This window comes from Brachyistius frenatus, unplaced genomic scaffold, assembly GCF_029030835.1.
Source record: "Brachyistius frenatus isolate BFR_SWC_R1_liver_20210118 unplaced genomic scaffold, ASM2903083v1 Contig_122, whole genome shotgun sequence".
Lineage (NCBI taxonomy): Eukaryota > Metazoa > Chordata > Actinopteri > Embiotocidae > Brachyistius > Brachyistius frenatus.
In genome coordinates, this window is record NW_027210721.1 from 254,421 (window position 1) to 277,245 (window position 22,825).

Consider the following 22,825-nt stretch of genomic DNA (forward strand, 5'->3'; position numbering starts at 1 on the left):
ACACCTGTGGATTTTACAAGAAAGCTCCGAGGCTGCTGCTGTCAATCACCTGCAGCACCTGAGTTACACATGTTCCTGTGGTGCAGGTGCACCTGTGATTTCAGGACGCACCTGAAACTTGAGCAGGAAGCGCACATGCAAGTTTGAGTGTTGTGGTGTTGGAGAACCTGAGAGCCATCGTGCCAGAGTTTCTGTGACTGAATGTTTTCCTTCAGAGCATCAGAACATCACAGTCTGACCCTGGAGGAGATCCGGATGCTCAACCTCCTGACCTGAAGCCTCAACCTTCAGTCCTGGTGTTTCCTGTCTCTGGCCCGGTCTGGATCAGGTGTTCCCTGGCTCTGACCCGGTCTGGATCAGGTGTTTCCCGGCTCTGGCCCGGTCTGGATCAGGTGTTTCCCGTCTCTGGCCCGGTCTGGATCAGGTGTTTCCTGTCTCTGGCCCGGTCTGGATCAGGTGTTCCCTGGCTCTGACCCGGTCTGGATCAGGTGTTTCCCGTCTCTGGCCCGGTCTGGATCAGGTGTTTCCTGGCTCTGGCCCGGTCTGGATCAGGTGTTTCCCGTCTCTGGCCCGGTCTGGATCAGGTGTTTCCTGTCTCTGGCCCGGTCTGGATCAGGTGTTTCCCGTCTCTGGCCCGGTCTGGATCAGGTGTTTCCTGGCTCTGGCCCGGTCTGGATCAGGTGTTTCCCGTCTCTGGCCCGGTCTGGATCAGGTGTTTCCTGGCTCTGGCCCGGTCTGGATCAGGTGTTTCCTGTCTCTGGCCCGGTCTGGATCAGGTGTTTCCTGGCTCTGGCCCGGTCTGGATCAGGTGTTTCCCGGCTCTGGCCCGGTCTGGATCAGGTGTTTCCTGGCTCTGGCCCGGTCTCACCAACTGGATCAGCTCCTCACATCAACTTGAACTAAACAAACTATCCCTGTGAGCTCATCGGCCATCAGCAGCGTGATCTTTTTGTTGGTGGTCAGTGAGGAACTAAACTGAACTCTTATAGAATCAAACAGTTTAATATTGGGCTTCATATTTCTGAAGCAGATTAATGTAGTGAAGAACAAACACCACATTTGTCTTAAATCTGGTTCCACCATTGGAGGAACAAAGCAACCAGATGCAGGTTAAAAAAGGAGATATGTGTGATTTATTTGGTTGAAGTTCATATTTCATCGCCACTCCTGGTGGACTACATGCACGGTGGCTGGTCGGTATCGACGAAGGACACAGTGAAGGAAACAAGGACGGAGGCAGCCGAGGAGGCAGCGGAGGAGGCAGCGAGGAGGCAGCGGAGGAGGCAGCCGAGGAGGCAGCGGAGGAGGCAGCCGAGGAGGCAGCGGAGGAGGCAGCGAGGAGGCAGCGGAGGAGGCAGCGAGGAGGCAGCCGAGGAGGCAGCGAGGAGGCAGCGGAGGAGGCAGCGAGGAGGCAGCCGAGGAGGCAGCGGAGGAGGCAGCGAGGAGGCAGCGGAGGAGGCAGCGAGGAGGCAGCCGAGGAGGCAGTATGTCGGAGTGGGACGCCGCTTTGTTCAACGGCAGGAGGGCGTGCTGAGCTCGGAGCCTCAACGACTCTCTGCCGGGACGATCTGCTGCTTGTTCCCGGGTCGCTGAACTTCCCGACTCGGATCTTCTGGTCGTCACTTCGCGGTTCTCGGATGTCGAAGCGGGTCAGAAGTCGAGAAGTCTGCGGAGACTGCAGCTCTCCGGGTAGGAGCGGCGGCGGCCGAGCTAACCAGCTAGCCCAGACTACAAGTTACAGCTGCGTCTGCTATCATACATAGAATAGATAGATATATACTTATATACTTATATATACTTATATATATACTTATATATATATACATATATAACCTAGTTAGCTGCACTAATATATAAATATAAAACCTAGTTAACGTTACCAGACGCTGTGAACTAATTAGCAATTAGCTACATGGCTAATTGTTCCATTATAAATGTTCTCTGAAAACTAAACAAAAAGCGTTTTATTGTGAAACTATTTGTTTAATTATCTTTAACTTAAATAAACGTTTAACTGAACGTCAGGTTCTCTGAAATAAATCAACTGATGACAAGAACAGATGTTCCTGTTCAGCTGCTGCCGCGAGACCATCGATTAACGACCGAGTCATCGATTAACGACCAAGACCATCGATTAACGACCGAGTCATCGATTAACGACCGAGTCATCGATTAACGACCGAGTCATCGATTAACAACCGTCATCGATTAACAACCGAGACCATCGATTAACGACCGTCATCGATTAACAACCGAGACCATCGATTAACGACCGAGTCATCGATTAACGACCGAGTCATCGATTAACGACCGTCATCGATTAACGACCGAGTCATCGATTAACGACCGTCATCGATTAACGACCGAGACCATCGATTAACGACCGAGTCATCGATTAACAACCGTCATCGATTAACAACCGAGACCATCGATTAACGACCGAGTCATCGATTAACGACCGAGACCATCGATTAACGACCGAGTCATCGATTAACGACCGAGTCATCGATTTATCAGGATGTGTGTTGTTGTTGTTGTGTTGTTATTGTGTGTTTATCAGGATGTGTGTTGTTGTTGTGTTATTGTGTGTTGTTGTTGTGTTGTTATTGTGTGTTTATCAGGATGTGTGTTGTTGTTGTTGTTGTTGTTGTGTTGTTATTGTGTGTTTATCAGGATGTGTGTTGTTGTTGTTGTGTTGTTATTGTGTGTTTATCAGGATGTTTGTTGTTGTTGTGTTGTTATTGTGTGTTCATCAGGATGTGTGTTGTTGTTGTGTTGTTGTTGTGTTATTGTTATTGTGTGTTGTTGTGTTGTTATTGTGTGTTTATCAGGATGTGTGTTGTTGTTATTGTGTGTTGTTGTTGTGTGTTTATCAGGATGTGTGTTGTTGTTGTGTTGTTATTGTGTGTTTATCAGGATGTGTGTTGTTGTTATTGTGTTTATCAGGATGTGTGTTGTTATTGTGTGTTGTTGTTATGTTGTTGTTGTGTGTGTTTATCAGGATGTGTGTTGTTATTGTGTGTTGTTGTTATGTTGTTATTGTGTGTTTTATCAGGATGTGTGTTGTTATTGTGTGTCGTTGTTGTGTTGTTATTGTGTGTTTATCAGGATGTGTGTTGTTATTGTGTGTCGTTGTTGTGTTGTTATTGTGTGTTTATCAGGATGTGTGTTGTTATTGTGTGTTGTTGTTGTGTTGTTATTGTGTGTTTATCAGGATGTGTGTTATTGTGTGTTGTTGTTGTGTTGTTATTGTGTGTTTATCAGGATGTGTGTTGTTGTTGTGTTGTTGTTGTGTTATTGTTATTGTGTGTTGTTGTGTTGTTATTGTGTGTTTATCAGGATGTGTGTTGTTATTGTGTGTTGTTGTTGTGTGTTTATCAGGATGTGTGTTGTTGTTGTGTTGTTATTGTGTGTTTATCAGGATGTGTGTTGTTGTTCTTGTGTGTTTATCAGGATGTGTGTTGTTAGTGTGTTGTTATTGTGTGTTGTTGTTATGTTGTTATTGTGTGTTTTATCAGGATGTGTGTTGTTATTGTGTGTCGTTGTTGTGTTGTTATTGTGTGTTTATCAGGATGTGTGTTGTTATTGTGCGTTAACCAGGCTGTGTTGTTATTGTGCGTGTGTGTTGCAGAGCCTCGCTGGGCGTCGGTGAACCGGGGTGTGTTGGTCTGTGATGAGTGCTGCAGCATCCATCGAGGTCTCGGCCGTCACAGCTCTCAGGTTCGCCACCTGACTCACTCTGCGTGGCCGACCTCTCAGCTGCAGGTGGGAAATAATCACATGTAATAATGAACATGGGCAATAATCACATGTAATAATGTACATGGGCAATAATCACATGTAATAATGAACATGGGCAATAATCACATGTAATAATGAACATGGGCAATAATCACATGTAATAATGTACATGGGCAATAATCACATGTAATAATGTACATGGGCAATAATCACATGTAATAATGAACATGGGCAATAATCACATGTAATAATGAACATGGGCAATAATCACATGTAATAATGAACATGGGCAATAATCACATGTAATAATGTACATGGGCAATAATCACATGTAATAATGAACATGGGCAATAATCACATGTAATAATGTACATGGGCAATAATCACATGTAATAATGAACATGGGCAATAATCACATGTAATAATGTACATGGGCAATAATCACATGTAATAATGAACATGGGCAATAATCACGTAATAATGAACATGGGCAATAATCACGTAATAATGAACATGGGCAATAATCACATGTAATAATGAACATGGGCAATAATCACATGTAATAATGTACATGGGCAATAATCACATGTAATAATGAACATGGGCAATAATCACATGTAATAATGTACATGGGCAATAATCACATGTAATAATGAACATGGGCAATAATCACATGTAATAATGAACATGGGCAATAATCACATGTAATAATGAACATGGGCAATAATCACATGTAATAATGAACATGGGAAATAATCACATGTAATAATGAACATGGGCAATAATCACATGTAATAATGAACATGGGAAATAATCACATGTAATAATGAACATGGGCAATAATCACATGTAATAATGAACATGGGCAATAATCACATGTAATAATGAACATGGGCAATAATCACATGTAATAATGAACTTGGGAAATATTCACATGTAATAATGAACATGGGCAATAATCACATGTAATAATGAACATGGGAAATAATCACATGTAATAATGAACATGGGCAATAATCACATGTAATAATGAACATGGGCAACAATCACATGTAATAATGAACATGGGCAATAATCACATGTAATAATGAACATGGGCAATAATCACATGTAATAATGAACTTGGGAAATAATCACATGTAATAATGAACATGGGAAATAATCACATGTAATAATGAACATGGGAAATAATCACATGTAATAATGAACATGGGAAATAATCACATGTAATAATGTACATGGGAAATAATCACATGTAATAATGAACATGGGCAATAATCACATGTAATAATGTACATGGGCAATAATCACATGTAATAATGTACATGGGAAATAATCACATGTAATAATGAACACGGGAAATAATCACATGTAATAATGAACACGGGAAATAATCACATGTAATAATGTACATGGGAAATAATCACATGTAATAATGAACTTGGGAAATAATCACATGTAATAATGAACATGGGAAATAATCACATGTAATAATGAACATGGGAAATAATCACATGTAATAATGTACATGGGAAATAATCACATGTAATAATGAACATGGGCAATAATCACATGTAATAATGTACATGGGAAATAATCACATGTAATAATGAACATGGGCAATAATCACATGTAATAATGTACATGGGAAATAATCACATGTAATAATGAACATGGGCAATAATCACATGTAATAATGAACATGGGAAATAATCACATGTAATAATGAACATGGGAAATAATCACATGTAATAATGAACATGGGAAATAATCACATGTAATAATGAACATGGGAAATAATCACATGTAATAATGAACATGGGAAATAATCACATGTAATAATGAACATGGGCAATAATCACATGTAATAATGAACATGGGCAATAATCACATGTAATAATGAACATGGGAAATAATCACATGTAATAATGAACATGGGCAATAATCACATGTAATAATGAACATGGGCAATAATCACATGTAATAATGAACATGGGCAATAATCACATGTAATAATGAACATGGGAAATAATCACATGTAATAATGAACATGGGAAATAATCACATGTAATAATGAACATGGGAAATAATCACATGTAATAATGAACATGGGAAATAATCACATGTAATAATGAACATGGGCAATAATCACATGTAATAATGAACATGGGAAATAATCACATGTAATAATGAACATGGGCAATAATCACATGTAATAATGAACATGGGCAATAATCACATGGGAAATAATCACATGTAATAATGAACATGGGCAATAATCACATGTAATAATGAACATGGGCAATAATCACATGTAATAATGAACATGGGAAATAATCACATGTAATAATGAACATGGGCAATAATCACATGTAATAATGAACATGGGCAATAATCACATGTAATAATGAACATGGGAAATAATCACATGTAATAATGAACATGGGCAATAATCACATGTAATAATGAACATGGTCCTGAGGTCACACCCTTGTCAGGTGATGGTCGGGGCTGGAGAAGGGTTCCTCTGAGGGTTCCTCCTCTAAGGGTTCCTCCTCTGAGGGTTCCTCTGCTCAGCTGTCCATGGTCTCTCCTGCTGTAGATGGTCCAGACGCTGTATGGCAACGGAGCGAACTCCATCTGGGAGCACAGCCTGCTGGATCCGTCCTCCTCCGGCAGCGGGAAGCGTAAAGCCAACCCACAGGACCGAGTTCAGTAAGTCTGCTTCAGGGACTCCAGATGTCACAGAACATTTCTGTTTGCTTGATTCATCTTTTATTGCTCAACTGGCAAATTATAATTTCAGAGTAAAGGTTGTGAATATGCATAACTGACCTTCAGCACCATGAACATGACTCACTTCTGATTACCTGACTCACCTGATCAGTTGACATTTAGATTCAACATTCAATTAAATGCAGTTAGCAATGTTTTGAACATGTTAGTGTTTGAGATCAGTATGAAAGTTTCATTGATCTGCAGAATAATTATGCAACCAACTGAATATTAAAGTGTTGATGCTGCATTGTCTTTATAACCAGCTGTTTTAAAAAAAATGTACCATGTGATATCCCTCAGAAGACATAAAAACCAAATGTGTGGAGTAGAGAGATGTGATGTCGCCACACATCGTTACCAGCTACGAACACTGTTGGTGCGGTGCTGAGGTCAACCCTCCACTCACCGCAAACACAGGCAGCCATCTTGGTTCCCAGATACCAGTTCTTAAATGGATGCTGTCATACTTAGATGCTGTTTTCACTGCAGGAACTTTCCAGAGAACCTGGAACTCAGAAACTAAGAATGACTTTCAATTAGAGGAAACATGACAACATTTAGTTCCTGAAGGATAAGATATTGATAGATAGATAATAGATAGATAATAGATAGATAGATAGATAGATAGATAGATAGATAGATAGATAGATAGATAGATAGATAGATAGATAGATAGATAGATAGATAGATAGATAGATAGATAGATAGATAGATAGATAGATAGATAGATAGATAGATAGATAGATAGATAGATAGATAGATAGATAGATAGATAGATAGATAGATAGATAGATAGATAGATAGATAATTAATTAAGACTATAAGCTCTGGGTGTCACACATCCTGCAACAGCTTCAACTTCTGTGTTTCTTCGTTCACCAAATAAGGAAGTGCTTTAGTGTTTGTGAACATTTTGTTTGCCACTAACAAAGTTAAAGTTCCCCATTAGTTTAGTAAACTATTGTTTTGTGTCTGAACAAACATCCACAGAGATTATTCTTGTATTATGCCGATGAAGAGAGATAGTTGCACTTGAGTTTGGACGTGAATGAATTAAACCTTAACCGCCAGATCCAGCTGAGTTTTGGACTTGATGTGATGTTTTGGTGGTGTGTTGGATTACATAACGGGGAGAGGGGCCACATCAGGACAATGTCATTTGTCTTAAACATAAGTAGTTCATTATGTCATGTAATAATCACTTTAAAATAGCAGTGATGGTTCAGATGTTCGCATCTTTTGTTGTTTCCAGTCCCAACAAGACAGAGTTCATCAAAACCAAGTATCAGATGTTGGCGTACGTCCATCGGATGCCTTGTCGGGAGGACGACAGCGTCACAGCAAAGGACCTCAGCAAGGTGAGAAACGGATCTGGTATCAGGTTTCATATTAATTGGCCACATTCTTCATTCACCAACATGGTTTTATTTAGAAATAAGCCAACGTTGTCCCATGTGAAGAGGATATTTGGAGACAGCTCTGACAGACCTGCGATGAGAGCAGGATTTACTGAGAGAAAAGTGCACAAACTTATGTCCATACACTTCTTTTCTCATATTTTTGTACCCTTTTAAAATGATGCTCCTTGTGTATTTTTTAATGGCTCTAATGTAATCAAAAGATTCAAAAGATATATATCCAGCAGGATACGACATGATGTCCCAGTCGTGGGCAGGTGTATCTAGTAAATCAAACACTGTGTGACTGCACCTCACAATCCAATTCAAACCAGCGTCTTGTGGATTTTCTGTCAGCAACTCCATTCCAGTGTTCGGACAGGGAACCTGGAGACCTGCCTCAGACTCTTATCTTTAGGAGCACAGGCTAACTTCTTCCATCCGGTAAGTCCAGTGGCATAAATGAAATATACATTTTGTTTGGTTTAAGTTGACAAAATGCTTAATCACTGTTTTTTTGGGCCTACAGGAGAAAGGAAACACTCCGCTACACATCGCAGCCAAAGCAGGTCAGATGCTACAAGCAGAACTGTTAGCAGTTTATGGAGCTGATCCCGGAGCTCTGGACTCAAGTGGAAAGACCCCCATCGATTACGCAAGGTAACACTGCGCCTCACGTTTTACTGCTCGACCAAAGAATCTTACTGACAACTTCTTATTTTAGGGTTGCCTCAAAAAGGATGTCCTGTTTTCAGGCACTCGGATGTATGATGCGTTGTCATTGGGCGCCGGCCACCTCTGTTCTTCTGCTGCTGAATAGAAAACATGGCAAACTTCCAGCTGTTCTCACTATTGTTGTGCTTCCTGTGTCCGACCTGTAGTGCATCTGCAAGCATCACCTTAACAGACTCGTCCCAGCTCTGCTGGCTGTGCTGCAGGAAATGACGGATGACTTGTGAAGACTTTAAAAGCAGACAAAACGGATGTGTGTTCTATTTCTATATTCGTGTATGTTGGTGTATTAATGAGGAAGTAATGCTCTTTAACTCAGAAAGGTGACAGAGGAGGTAGAGAAATGTTAGAAGTATCTTATTCAGAAACTGAAAAAAATCCCTTTCACCAACAAAATGGCTCAAACTTTTAACATGGTTTGCACTCCAATGAACACTGGACACAGAGCTCAGTGGCATCATGTCTGACTAATTCAATAAGGGAAGGACAGGAAGGAACAATCCATCAGCACTGAAGACACGCTGACTCAGCTGGACTAGTTGACAATAAGTTGGAATGAAGAACAAGTAGTAAAAATGAACAAATGAGCCTTTTACAGCTCACAGCAATTTGTTATGTCACTTATTGTTGTACAGAATTTGCGAAACATATTATATGATGTACTGAAGATAATTTCTACATCACTCAGGAATGTTATTCTGTAATGTCATGAAAACAGCATCGCCCTGTGGTCAACATCAGTTATCAAGATAACAGCTATATTTGATGGTATTTCTTGCAACAGAAGGTCAGTGCTGTCTGCAAAACTGGTCGCCATGGCCACCAAACACCAGCACACCTACTTTACTTCTATACTAAATACAATTCTTTAAAACGGACTCACCAAACCATCTTTGTTCTTTCTATTTAATGAGGAATCTGTTGTTTTTGTGAACTTTATAGACGTGCGTTTTTTGACAGACTGATTTAAAGGCATTCCACCTGAGGCAGTTTTAGCATTAGCACAGTGACATATTTGTGAAACGTGACCTTTTATTCCTAATCTGTGCAGACAAGCTGGGCATCAGGAGCTGGCAGAGAGGCTGGTGGAGATCCAGTATGAACTCACTGACCGGTTAGCTTTTTACCTTTGTGGTAGGAGGCCAGGTAAGAACTGTCGCTGCATCAAGCACAGCTGTTTAATGGCATGTTACAGCTGCAGTTTTTCATGCCCTCTGTTGTAATCACTCTGTTATACCCTTGTTGTGTTATAGATCACAGAAATGGCCAACACTTCATCATTCCTCAGATGGCAGACAGGTAATAGCTGCAGTCATGTTTGGTTACTTTCACTGTGAGGCATGATAGACCTTCATGATATAATCTGAACCCTGTTTTTTCTGTGCTGCATTGGATGGATTAGAAATAAGTAAGTATGTCGGTTGCATTTGCTATCCCCTTTCTTTTTGTTAGCTTGGACCTTTTTCAGCACAAAGATAATAAATTTGAATATTTTTGTCCAAAGCAGTTTGGATTTGTCAGAGTTTGCAAAAGCCGCAAAGAAGAAGCTGCAGTCGGTGAGACATCTACACCTCATTTATCTTCTAGGATTTACAGAATTATTCACTTGCCATTCAGTTGTTCTAAAAGTTAACCAGTAATTCTGCTTCATTTTTTTCCAGCTCAGTAACCATCAGTTTGAGGAACTTGCCATGGATGTGTATGATGAAGTTGACAGAAGAGAAACAGATGCAGGTTAGATTCCAGGATTTGTATCATTAAATCCATAATTCTTTACATAAAGCTTTTTATACCTCGCACATTACGTGCATCTTACCTTGAGTATTTCTTTCCCAGTGTGGTTGGCCACTCAGAACCACAGCACACTTGTAACAGACACTACAGTTGTCCCTTTTCTGCCGGTCAATCCTGAGTACTCGTCTACCAGAAACCAGGTGAGTGTTGCCGCCTGTTAAAAACGTCATTTTTTTGTGTGAATAACAGCATTGATAATACTGCTGTATCTTCTCCTTTATGTTACGTTTGCTTTCTCAGGGTCGTCAAAAACTGGCGAGGTTTAGTGCTCATGAATTTGCCACCCTGGTCATCGATATTTTGACGGATGCTAAACGACGGCAGTGGGGTAATTCGTGTGAAAGTCCGAAAGGTATGGTGCCGTATTGTCTGTTTTTATTCTAAGAGATCTTGAAATGTTTTGGGTTATGTAATGTTTGTGTTGCATTAGATGACCTCATTAGCTTCTAAACAGAAGATAATTAATACAAATGTAAGAAAGAAACGCAGGAAACAAGCATTAGAGAAATCCCAGTTGTTGCAAATGAGATGCAGAAAGTCATATTTTTGCAATTCAAATGTGGAGCGTGTGGGCACAGCTAGATGGGTCTTAATTAGAATGAGGACCATGCGTGAATTTGGGTTTAATAATGAGAAATTCTGCAACTTATAGTAAACCACATTACAACTTATGTTCTTCCTTGTGAATACTCAAGGAAAATTGTAAAGAGTAATAAAGAAGAGCTAGTTCTGATTTCTGGACGCAGTAAATGAAAATCAAATGTTTGATTTCAGCAGCTGCTTGTAGCCGGGCCTCATGTTTGATCTCCCGCTCTGCCTTCAGAGAACGTGGAGCTGATCCTTCAGGGAATAAACAGTCGCCATAACAGCGAGAGCCAGGACAACGACCAGCCCGATTACGACAGCGTGGCCTCAGATGAAGATCCAGTCCAAGAGGCCACGTGTGGCGACAGCTGCAATGATGGAAGGACCAAGGTTCATGTTTTTCTGGAACCTGCTGTTTACACTTAACTACAACATCTGGTTTTACTTTTCAAATCGATTAAATGAATCTTATCCTGTGTTTGTATGTTCTGCTGCAGAGCTCAGAGTCTTCTGACCTGTCTGATGGGCCAATCACAGTGCAGGAATTTATGGAGGTGAAGACTGCCCTCACCGCATCAGAAGCCAAAATACAACAGCTGCTCAAAGTCAACTGTCACCTCAGTGAAGAGCTGCGGTCGATGCAGAGCAAGGTGAGTTCAGTCACATGACACCAAGTAGGAATTTGACTGCAGATTGGCTGCACTTGTTTTGTTTGCAGTAATGCAGACTGTTTGATTTCTGTCACTTTGATTAGATGGTTGTACACATTAATATTTCAAGATCCATAATAAGAGGTCAGTTTGCACTTCATACATCACATTTCTATCCTCTCTGATGCAGATTGCTTTGGCAATTGCTCCTCTTCAATACATTTTGTTGTGACATTATTAAAATGTATATTTAAAAAATATGAACCGTAAATTCCTTTAACCCAATGACATGTTGTTCTCTGTTTACCAGAAGTTAAGGTTGTGCCTGTTTGAATGTGTCAGACACACCGCTTCACCTTTTAAAATAATACTATCTGTGACTTATACAGTGCATGCATTTATAGTTGTATGAAGACCTGATTTTGACATCTAAAAATCAATGAAAATACCATTGGAAATCACATCTACTCATCGGGCCTCATTCACCAATATCTTCTTAAATTTGTTCTTAAATGTCCTGAGAAAATGTCTACGTCAGATTCACGACGTGTTCTTAAATCCCAGATTGTTTCGCACCCGTGTTCTTAAATTGATTAATCCTACGGTCCTGGTAAGTTGAAAGAGTGCCAGTTGTTCCTAATTAGCATAAATAAACGCAGTGCCAATGCCCATAAAAGGGCATGAGACTGCAGTGTGCACAGAGTCACATACAGTTAGGGAGAAGAGAGAAGTTGAGAGAAACGTAAATAATGCTGACGGACGGTGGAGCAGCAGACGCTAAGAGGAAGAACAACTTCAGTAGGTCTGAAGAGGAGGTGAACAGAAACAGATCTGTCATATTTAATAGTGTAGCGTATCAGGAGAACTTGGAGGAGATATTATACAAGTGTAGAATTCAGGAAAATGCAAAAAACAATTATTTGGCACAAACATTTCAGCACCCAAGTGTGCTCTCCAGTGTGCGTACATTTTGTTCTGAGAAAAAAAATCCCAAATAAGAAAACATTGGTGAAAACCAGAATTTTCATAAAATCGGTGTAAGTGGAGTTTAAGAAGACATTTGTTCTTAAGACCGGTTGGTGAATGAGGCCCATTGTTGCTTCCCTACTAGTGAACAGAGCAAACAGCTGCAATGTTTGTCGACGGGTTAAAATTCCTGTGGCGGTCGTTATGAGTCGTTAAACTTCCTCTACTGTGCTGCTCAGTGAAACAGAAAAACAGGATTTATTGTTATGGTTGATGTAAACCAGAGAGAGGATTCACATAGAGTCCCGAGTCAGATGTGAAAACAACCAAGCACCAGTCCACAAAAGGCTCCCACAGAGGACGTGATCATCCAGCATCAGTTATAAAGCAACTTAATGATAAGTGCTTGATTATGAACTCAAGGCTTCATCATAATAAAATGTCATTGAATGAGGTATCTGACACCCCCAGAAGGAATGGGACAACTACTCCCAACTCACCGCTATTTCAGCTATAACTTTATTACATTTTTAATGTCTTGGTATTTCAAAAAAGTTCCAGTTAGCCATCAGTGGCATTTACAGATGCTTTATTTCTTTATTTTTAACAGTTTTACTTGTTGGGGTTTTTAAGTAATCCTCCTCTGTTAAAATGTCTGGTCATAACCGTGGTGAACTCGTCCCAACAGCAGCGTCTGTTCTACTAACATTATCATGGTTGTCAGGAAACTTTACAGACTGTTGTGGACGGTTTTCACTATTCTCACTATTCTCACTACTTTCTTTGGTCGGCCATATTTCCTCATTGAAATTCTATCCTCATCAGTTCGGAGCATTTTGACTGGCTGTCTTTTTCTGGCATAAAGGGAACAATGCCTGCACATTTATTCAGGCCGTTCCATGTTATTCACGTAAGCATTGTTTTCACAACATAATGCAGAAAAAGACGCTTTGGATAACTTAGAAATTGTTTTCTCGGCCGATATATCAATATTGTAATATTTGTATTGGTCCCAAAAATCCAGTATCAGCCGGGTTCTTGTGTATCAAACACAAAAATGACGAGAAGGATGCAACTTGCAGACAAAAGATTTCATTATTTATTTTTGATGCCTCTGATTGTCCACAGTTGAGTTTTGTCTCAGCGGTTGAGCGTTAACACAACGTCCTGTCTCCTCCTGCTGGTTCATCTACACTTTAACTGCCTTCTCTGACCAAAGTGTCCGGTGACCAAGGCTCCTCCTCTGTCTTACACCAACACAAACCTCCGTCGGTGACTGTTGCTAACATATGAGACAAAAAGCCTCTATAAACTTGTAATATTCATGTCTTGTTTATCGTCCCAGAGACTCATTAAGCAAACTGTAGACAGTCCAGCTGTTGTGTACTACTGACCTCTCTATGCCCTTCAAGCTTCTTCTTTTACATGCATTTGAATCCCAAATGTTCTTGATTAAAGCCTCCAGCTGTTGTTAACGCTGGGGATGTCCAATTTCTCAAGTTAATTATCCACTTGATATGATCATTTACATTAATAATATGGACTCTTCCATGTCGTGTTTTTAAACGCGGTTCCTGTAAATGAGGGCAGCCACTTTCTCAGGCCGTCGTACTTCAAGCGTTGGTATCAACTCACAGCGTCAGCATTTCATTTGTAAAGCAAGCAAACCTTTTGTTGTGAGAAAAACCTTGAAGAGACACCAAAAACTAAACAGAGAAGAAGATGAACTCCACCTGGAGGTGTTGCATTTCACCTGGAGGCTTCGCTGTCTCTGCTCTATTATTGATGACTGAGCTTTTGTGAAGGAGATCAGTGCCCGGCGAGTGTTGAATGGAAAGATGTTTTTGTTCTCTGCAGCTGAACTCCCTGCAGACTGAAAACACAACCCTGCGATGGCAAACCCCCAGCGGACAGCAGCACGCCCAGGGGCCCTCGGGTCGACACCCACCCCGCGGGGGTCGCGCCATGTCCATGTATGAGACGGGCTCCACTCCGAGGCAGTACCCCCACCGAGTGGAAACGGCCCGGCGTGACGACGGAGTCGTTTTACAACCCTTCCCGACCAATGTAAGCACAGAAGCATCAAAGTTTCTGTCCTCCATCGTCCAGAATGATGATGCCTGGCTTGGGGCTGGTGTTGGTTTTTCATTCATTCATTCATTGCATCTCAACAGAGAGTATGCTCAACTTGGTTTGACCCCTTTCTAGATTGGTAGGGGTCCGTTGGGGACGGCCGCTTCCTCCCTCCCTACCTTCCCCTCTTCCCTGTCCTGGTCGTGGGATGAGAGATCTCGAAGGGTTAAGTACTGAAGCTCCCCTCGGCCCACAGGGGACGGTGAACACTGTCCCCCTGTTTGACCCCCACAGTCTTGTCTCTCCTGACCTGTGTCTTTAAACTGCTCTTGATCGGGATGGCCCGCCTGCATGCATTCACTGCAGGGCCTCTGCTTCAGTTCAGTTCGGCTGCTTGCATACAAACATCAGAAGAGATGATGACATGTTGCTGCACCAGAGAAGGTTGAGTCCCGTACCCCTGAAAGATAAAGTGGCTCAATGTGCTTATTAGTGACACCGATAAAAGAACTTTCAGGATTTCTTCGCATCTACTAATCGCATCCACTGCAGCACAACTGTAATTGTTTATTTCCTGTCTTTTTCTCTTCATCTACTTTAAAATGAAATGTGTGATAGTGTGGTCGTAGCTTTGATTTCAGAAATGCATGACTAAAAAGTGTTTGTGCCTACTGTTGCTGTGTTAATAAGTTTGTGCTCATCATGTAGAATATATACTGTAATTGATTGATGGCCTCCGCTGATGTCCCTGCAGGGTTGTAGTCTGGAAGGACAGGGCACCATGCTGGAGAACGACTACGATACTACACCCAACCACTCGGAGCTGGAGGAGGCTGGGTAACGACTGCTTCTGTCTTTTATTTCACTTTTTAATTTTAAAACAGAAATTTGATTTAAAAGACTACTTTCTCTGAAACTTTCCTTACTGATATAAAGCAACAACAAAAATCCTGCATTTCCTTGGTAAAACCAATTGTTTGGCTCTTCAAAGTAAAATATTAAAAACATTTTCTGTACACCATTTCTTTGAAATGATTTCATTGATGTTCTGAGCTGCATTCAGTATTTAATGAAACAAACCTGCTAAGAGGACACAATTAGAAGAAGTAAGTGACTGGAAAGAAGTTTGAAGTGAAATAAATGGGAAACGTTTCTGTTTCTGTTTCTGTTGATGATGTCGGTGTAGCAGAAGCTTAGAAAGTTAAAGGTCACATGAGGAGAGAAGATACAGCACACTGATATTAGTCATATTAAATACTAGATATTAGTTCTGACAGGCGTCAGGAGTCCTTGATTGATGCAGGCTGCCTGCACAAAACCAAGTGAATGTACAGTTGCCTCCAAAAGTATTTGGACACTTAATACTTCAAGTGCTTTCAATGATAAAACATTAGAAATGATGTGTTTTGAGAACCCAGTGGTAGTTTTAGTAAAAATCACAGTTACAATGTTTTTCCAACATCATAAATTCATCCACACTATATTATCCATGAGCTGACTTTTTTTTGGCTCCCCACAGATGGTTTGAAGTCAGGAGACTTTAATTTTATTTTGGGCAAAATATTCTTTCATCTGACAGCTGAAATGTTTCCGATCATTATCTTGTTGAAAGATTCACGTCAGATGCTTGAATGCTTTTTGTTGTGTCTGAATTCTTCCTCTTCACTATTGTAAGAAAAACAGTTCCCATGTTTTCTTTGCGTTTGCAGAAGCCCTCTTGCTGCCTCTGAAGCAGTGGAACCGGAGGAGGAGGGTGAGGAAGATGCCACCCTGCCGTGCACTGAGGATGTTATCTGTAAAACAGAGCAGATCACCAAGAACATCCAGGAACTTCTGAGAGCTGCTCAGGAGACCAAACATGAAAGGTACAGTAGAAACAACGGTTCAAATGTATAAAACGAGTCAGTCGATATCTCAAAAACAACATTTTGATGAATCAGAAGTCGACTCTTCTCTTTATTTGGGCTGTCAGGCCATTGAATGTCATCGTACGCACTGCTATCAGTCTGCTCGGCCTTGTTTAAAGAGCACGAGTGTCTCGGCTACTTCTAAGTCAGTGGTTTTCAATGGTCATCCTCAGGGTCCAGGATCCCGCTGGCTTCTATCGTAGCCGGCTAACTGGGGACTGATTTACACCTGAGCTGCAATATGAATGCAGCTCCTCTCCAGCTAATGTAGAAAACCAGCAGCACTCTGGATCTTGTGGCCGGTTGTCTGGTTTCTGTCCCGGTAGTGATTTCATGGATTCATTGGTGTATTCATTTCCTGTGTTTTTACAGCTACTCATTACTACTTGATTTCCCTTTGCTTTTATAATGATATGAAATATTCACGAGTTTAGTTGTGTAATGAAGGAAACATGATTGGTGTGCAGGGGGTCAAACGTTCCAGGATGACAGCAGCCAGTTAAAGAGTGCTTTCAGGGAATCAACACTTTTACATCATGAAATAAGGCATCAAGTTGGAACTACTTTGAAAATTGTGCTCCTGAACAAAGCAACAGATTCATTTTCAAATGATGTGAAATAAATGTCCAGTAGATTGTTGGCATTGATGGTATTCACTGTTGATTGGATGAATATTAACGTGTTGATGTTGTGAGAGGCCGGTTTGTGATTTTGCTCTGATGTTTCTGTTCTCGACAGAGGCAGTGGTGGATCACCCATTGAGCCTTTTGTCTTCGTCTCCCACAGCTTTCTGCCTTGCTCTGAAAAGATCTGCATGGCTGTGTCGGAGATGGCTGCCCTGTTTCCCAAGGTAAGATGATCCCACCAGCAGGTCGGTGTCCCTCCCCAAGTAATGAAGGGAATGTGTCTGGACCGGTCGCATGACTTCGTTTTATGTTTACCATTTATACAATTACTTTGTTTTATGTTCACTTACACACGTCCGGTGTCCGTATGCCCACTGACAACAACAAGGGCTTATTTGTGGATGCTGTCATGTACCTCCCTGATCAAATCTCTCCCCCCCCTCCCTCCCTCACACACACACACACACACACACACACACACACACACACACACACACACACACACACACACACACACACACACACACACACACACACACACACACACACACACACACACACACACACACACAGAGGCCGTCCTCGGAGACAGTGCGAGGATCTCTGTGTCTGCTGACCTCGAGCGCCAGCCGGCTCCACGGAGAGTGCCAGAAGGCCGCAGAGCACAACCCGAGCCCGTCGGACATCCAGCTGGTCACTCAGCAGGTCATCCAGTGCGCCTATGATATCGCCAAAGCTGCCAAGCAACTTGTTACTGTGACAACCAAAGAAAACAACAACTAACTAAAACCCAAAGACATTTGTGATTCCCCAAATTTGATCAAATATGTCACAATTTTTTGATCCTAATCAGTGTTTCTTTTTTTTGTTGTTTTCCCGTATTAATCAGTATAAGTATTTCAATACATTCCTTGAGGTGGGAAAATCTTAACAAATATATATTCGCTGCAAAATGATGGATCAATCAAAAGCTTTATTTATTTTGTCTTTATACCATGGTCATACAAACATATTCAAAGATGTAGGAGGAAACCTGTTAACTGTTCTTTACCTCACAAATTGAATCCAACTTTTCAAAAGTGCAACGTTGCTTGTGTGTATAAAACAACTCGCCGTCTTACGGAGCTTTTACTTTAACACCAGAGATCATTAGTTGTGCTCCTTGAGGTCAGAGAGGACCAAAAAAATCTACAAGACACCCGGCATCAAGGATCAGAACACATGAACCTCTTTCCCCTCCACTGACATTCTTCTTCTGGTGTTTGAAATGTTTTTTTTAATCTTGAATCATTGTGACGCCGCTTTGCTCAAAGTTCAGATGTTTGGTTCGTAAGCAAACTGTGGTTCTAAAAACGGCTTCAGGGTCCGGAGCTGCGTGGCCGGCCGCTTTCCTTCCATCCAGCAGGTGGTTTACAGTTCAGTCCCTCCGCTGGTTGAAGACGTGTTTATAAGTAAAGTATTTGGAGTTATAATAACATTACAGCCATACTTATGATGTTGTGTGTGTGTGTGTGTGTGTGTGTGTGTGTGTGTGTGTGTGTGTGTGTGTGTGTGTGTGTGTGTGTGTGTGTGTGTGTGTGTGTGTGTGTGTGTGTGTGGCAAAGATGGCCTCTGAGAAATCCATTTTAGTAACATTATGCAAATATGTAAGATGTATGTACCCATGTAATTCTCTATCAGATTAATCCAAATGCTATTCTATTTATTAAGTGTACGTCATACCTCTGAGAAAATATCAACGTTTATTTTCATAAGCTTTTCTTTAACATGACGCTCGTCACAGGCTAACGTTTGTTCTGAGGTTTGGGACGTCTCCGCTCACCGTCACTTATAAGCAGCTTGTGATCACTGTTTACTCGGTGTGGTGCTGTAACTGATGTTTTAGATGCTTCCTGTGGTCCAACACGTAGCCTCCTGGTTTACAGCCAATGATAGCGTATCTGTGTAGAGTTCCTGTTGTCCAACATGGGTCCTAACGTGACACGCACTGTTGTGAGCCAGATCACTTTGAACCAGGGGTGGAAAGAACTCAAATACGCTGCACAGCTGCAGTGAATTCAAGATTCCTGAAGTAAGATTATATATGTTGGAATTTATTACACATTTAGAAGAAGGTTATAAATGTGAGTTGCTTCGTTCAATCTGATCAACATGTAGGATGATGAACATTGGTGCAATTTATTCTCCACGAATTCAACTCTTCAGTTCTGTGATAAAATGTCTTCAAAATAATCTTGTTTCAGACACGAGACCATGAACGAATATGTACAGTACAAACCCATTTAAGTTATCTACAATACTACATTAAAACCTGTTCTGAAATGAAGATAAGAGATTCTAGAGCTGACCGAGATATCAGCTGATATCAGCCTATCACAGAAAAATGATGATGTTGGTCGATATTCAAACTTCTTTTTACAGAGCATAATGGAGGAAATAGATCAATTGTAAATGGTGTATTTGCGTGTTTCAAAAAACAACAACCACATAGTTATTCCGAATTTATTCAAATCCCCGAAATTGAATTCACTTGGTAAACCGATTAATCGATATCAAGATCAGCATCGTCCTCATAAACCCAGATTCGGTCAACAGGCTCCCGGTAACCGGTGAGTGTCTGGAGGGCTGCGGGCCACCGGCGGTGCTCGTGCTCCGTTTCCTGCCTCCTTGTCCCGTTTGAACCTTTAACTGTACGTCGACCGACCTGAGATCCAATAAACATTCAAACCTCCACATGCTCGTCGCTGTCTTTTGTGCGCGTGTCGTGGACGTGCAGCGCGTGTCCGGCCCGCTCATGTTTTATTCTCCACCTGTTGGAGAAGGACGGCGGTGACAGGACTGGGGCGCTTCTCCACCTGTGCTTCTCCACCTGTTGGAGAAGGACGGCGGTGACAGGACTGGGGCGCTTCTCCACCTGTGCTTCTCCACCTGTTGGAGAAGGACGGCGGTGATAGGACTGGGGGCGCTTCTCCACCTGTTGGAGAAGCACGGCGGTGATAGGACTGGGGCGCTTCTCCACCTGTTGGAGAAGGGACTGGGGCGCTTCTCCACCTGTTGGAGAAGCACGGCGGTGACAGGACTGGGGCGCTTCTCCACCTGTTGGAGAAGGGACTGGGGGCGCTTCTCCACCTGTTGGAGAAGGACGGCGGTGATAGGACTGGGGCGCTTCTCCACCTGTTGGAGAAGCACGGCGGTGATAGGACTGGGGGCGCTTCTCCACCTGTTGGAGAAGGGACTGGGGGCGCTTCTCCACCTGTGCTTCTCCACCTGTTGGAGAAGCACGGCGGTGATAGGACTGGGGCGCTTCTCCACCTGTTGGAGAAGGACGGCGGTGATAGGACTGGGGCGCTTCTCCACCTGTTGGAGAAGGACGGCGGTGATAGGACTGGGGCGCTTCTCCACCTGTTGGAGAAGCACGGCGGTGATAGGACTGGGGCGCTTCCCCACCCACCGGACAACAGCCCAGTTCCGGGTTCTTTCCAGCCGAGAGACGCGCTGCTGCAGCTGTTTCACGGACGGAGGACGATGTCTCTTCTGCTGGAGAACGAGTTCAGCGAGCTGCCGGAGGACAAGTCGGTGGACACGAAGCTGTTCCTGGACACCGTCTCCCACCTGCCTTCCTTCTTTGGTGAGTACCTCCACCCGGACACATGACTCGGTGAGACGGCGCCGCTGTCTCGGCTCAGTCGGCCGACTTGTTCCTCATGACATGGAGATCCGATGACTTGAAACGTGATCGCGACGCTTCACATCGGACTTCTGTCCCACTAATGGCCGCTGGATCCGACCCAGACTCGGTTTACTCCCCGAACAGCGCGCACACTGACCTCATCGTGACTCCACCGGATCTCCCTCCGAGCCGCGGACTTGTGATGAAGTCGTTCATGTTGTACTGCTTTGCTCTCAGATGTCTCTTTCTCTTCCAGACTGTTTGGGATCAAAAGTGTTTACAGTCATCAAATCAGACATTAATGGCAACATAACGGTGAGATCCAGATCTCTGCTGCTTTACTGCTGTTTGCATGCTTTAAATGCGCGCTGGGGCTGAATGGTGCAAAGTCAACACATGTTTTATCTTCAGAAAATTCGAGGAGTATATCTGAAGGATCCTGCAAAGTACGTCACCCTGCAGGACATCGTGGAGGCCGAGCGAGAAGCTCACGGAGCAGAGTGGCCTAAAGTCGGAGGAACATTAGCTCTGATGTGGCTGAAGAGGTGAGACCTCCCGAACCGGACCCTCAGTCGGTACTGCTGGAACCAAGCAGACCGGTTGTTCTGTAATACTCTGTCCGTCCTGCAGGGGGCTCCGTTTCATTCAGATCCTGCTGCAGAGTTTGGCAGATGGAGAGAGAGATGAGAACAACCCCAACCTGATCCGGGTCAATGTCACCAAAGCTTACGAACAGGCGCTGAAGAGATATCATGGCTGGATTGTTCAAAAGATTTTCAATGTGAGAAACGTACAAGCGGAAGAAATATCCTCTTTGCTGTTCTTGTGATCCATTCGAGCACAGATCCTCCAACATGTTCACCTGCACCCATATGTACCGACAACATAAACACCACACATATTTAACACGCCTCAAAAAGGCCAAATAACAACAACATACAGATATAAGTTTCAAAGTCAAACATACGTTTACATTTCTGGCTAGAAAAGGTGATTTGATTTGAAGTGAGGTGTTTGTAGGATGACGTCTATCAAACACAAGATTCTTCGCTATTAACGAACGTTTATGTTGCATCCATACTTTGTATTGAGGTTCATGGTTCTTTAAAACATGTATATTAATCTGAGCTCATACTACCTTTTACTCAACCCACTTCTTCTTGATGCTAATAAAGGTTCCTGTCCCTTCAGGCAGCGTTAATGGCAGCTCCCTACAGATCAAACTTCCTGAAAGCTCTGTCAAAAGGAGAGGAAGTGACGGAGGAGGACTGTCTGGCAGCTGTGCGCCGGTTCCTGGTGAACTACACCGCGACTGTGGATGCCATCTACGAGATGTACACGGATCTCAACGCGGAGCTGGACTACACCGTCTGATGTCCCGGGACGTGACAGGAGGTGCAGGAGTGAATCTGTTCTCCCTCTCAGGTGTCACAACTCCAGTTTTCAAAGGTCTTTTTAATTGGAGTGTTTTATTTTTTTCCTTTCAGTGTGATATTTATTACTTTGATTATGCCTTACTAAATATTATTACTATATATTTGGTCTTAAAATTATGCAAATGCCTTAAATTGCTGATGTTTTTTCCCGTGTTTACTTGAGTAATTGCAGGATTGCTGCAGCTCCAGTGCTGCTCGGACTCTGATTGTGTTGCTGCTTTATTCTTCAGATTATCAGGCGTCTTTCCCTCAAACATTCCTGTTGTTTCTCTCATTCAGAGGTTCTCTGCCGTCTCTCCGGTCACCTCCGCTGGTTTTTTACATTTTAACAGCTCATTGAAATTGTCCCACTGAGTGCCTTGGTAATTCTGAATAAATAAATTATGTCTTCAAATTCTGATATTTGCAATTCTGTTTCACCTGCAGAGAGACGTTAGTTTCTTCTCTGACGGCTTTTTACCGGGAGTTTG

At 42.5% G+C, this 22,825-nt stretch overlaps 1 protein-coding gene and 1 pseudogene across 6 annotated transcripts; both read left to right on the forward strand.

Annotated features, from left to right (window-relative positions):
* Positions 1 to 1,237: 1,237 nt before the first annotated feature.
* git2b (G protein-coupled receptor kinase interacting ArfGAP 2b) lies at positions 1,238 to 18,954 on the forward strand. Of its 6 annotated transcripts, none has more exons than XM_069713738.1 (20): positions 1,238 to 1,689; positions 3,632 to 3,765; positions 6,344 to 6,456; positions 7,772 to 7,877; positions 8,274 to 8,360; positions 8,446 to 8,576; positions 9,700 to 9,794; positions 9,902 to 9,947; positions 10,153 to 10,204; positions 10,310 to 10,382; positions 10,485 to 10,582; positions 10,683 to 10,794; positions 11,266 to 11,417; positions 11,525 to 11,677; positions 14,501 to 14,710; positions 14,852 to 14,941; positions 15,471 to 15,553; positions 16,426 to 16,581; positions 17,362 to 17,473; positions 17,823 to 18,954. In XM_069713738.1, exons 1-20 carry the CDS (start codon positions 1,638 to 1,640, stop codon positions 18,030 to 18,032), a joined length of 2,265 nt encoding a protein of 754 aa, XP_069569839.1. In that variant the 5' UTR covers positions 1,238 to 1,637; the 3' UTR covers positions 18,033 to 18,954. The 6 variants fall into 6 exon arrangements, with proteins under 6 accessions (XP_069569839.1, XP_069569837.1, XP_069569836.1 ...); XM_069713736.1 differs by having other exon boundaries at positions 1,541 to 1,689; positions 17,410 to 17,473; XM_069713735.1 differs by having other exon boundaries at positions 1,541 to 1,689; positions 10,156 to 10,204.
* An 850-nt stretch (positions 18,955 to 19,804) lies between these two features.
* On the forward strand, positions 19,805 to 22,753 carry LOC138629799 (glycolipid transfer protein-like; annotated as a pseudogene).
* Positions 22,754 to 22,825: the final 72 nt, after the last annotated feature.

Excerpts from the sequence above, each read along its gene's own strand:
- git2b (XM_069713738.1), top strand. The coding sequence starts at position 1,638 with ATGTCGAAGCGGGTCAGAAGTCGAGAAGTCTGCGGAGACTGCAGCTCT. Across the intron at positions 10,205-10,309 it reads CAAAGAAGAAGCTGCAGTCG|CTCAGTAACCATCAGTTTGA; the intron begins GTGAGACATCTA and ends ATTTTTTTCCAG. Across the intron at positions 15,554-16,425 it reads TCGGAGCTGGAGGAGGCTGG|AAGCCCTCTTGCTGCCTCTG; the intron begins GTAACGACTGCT and ends TTGCGTTTGCAG.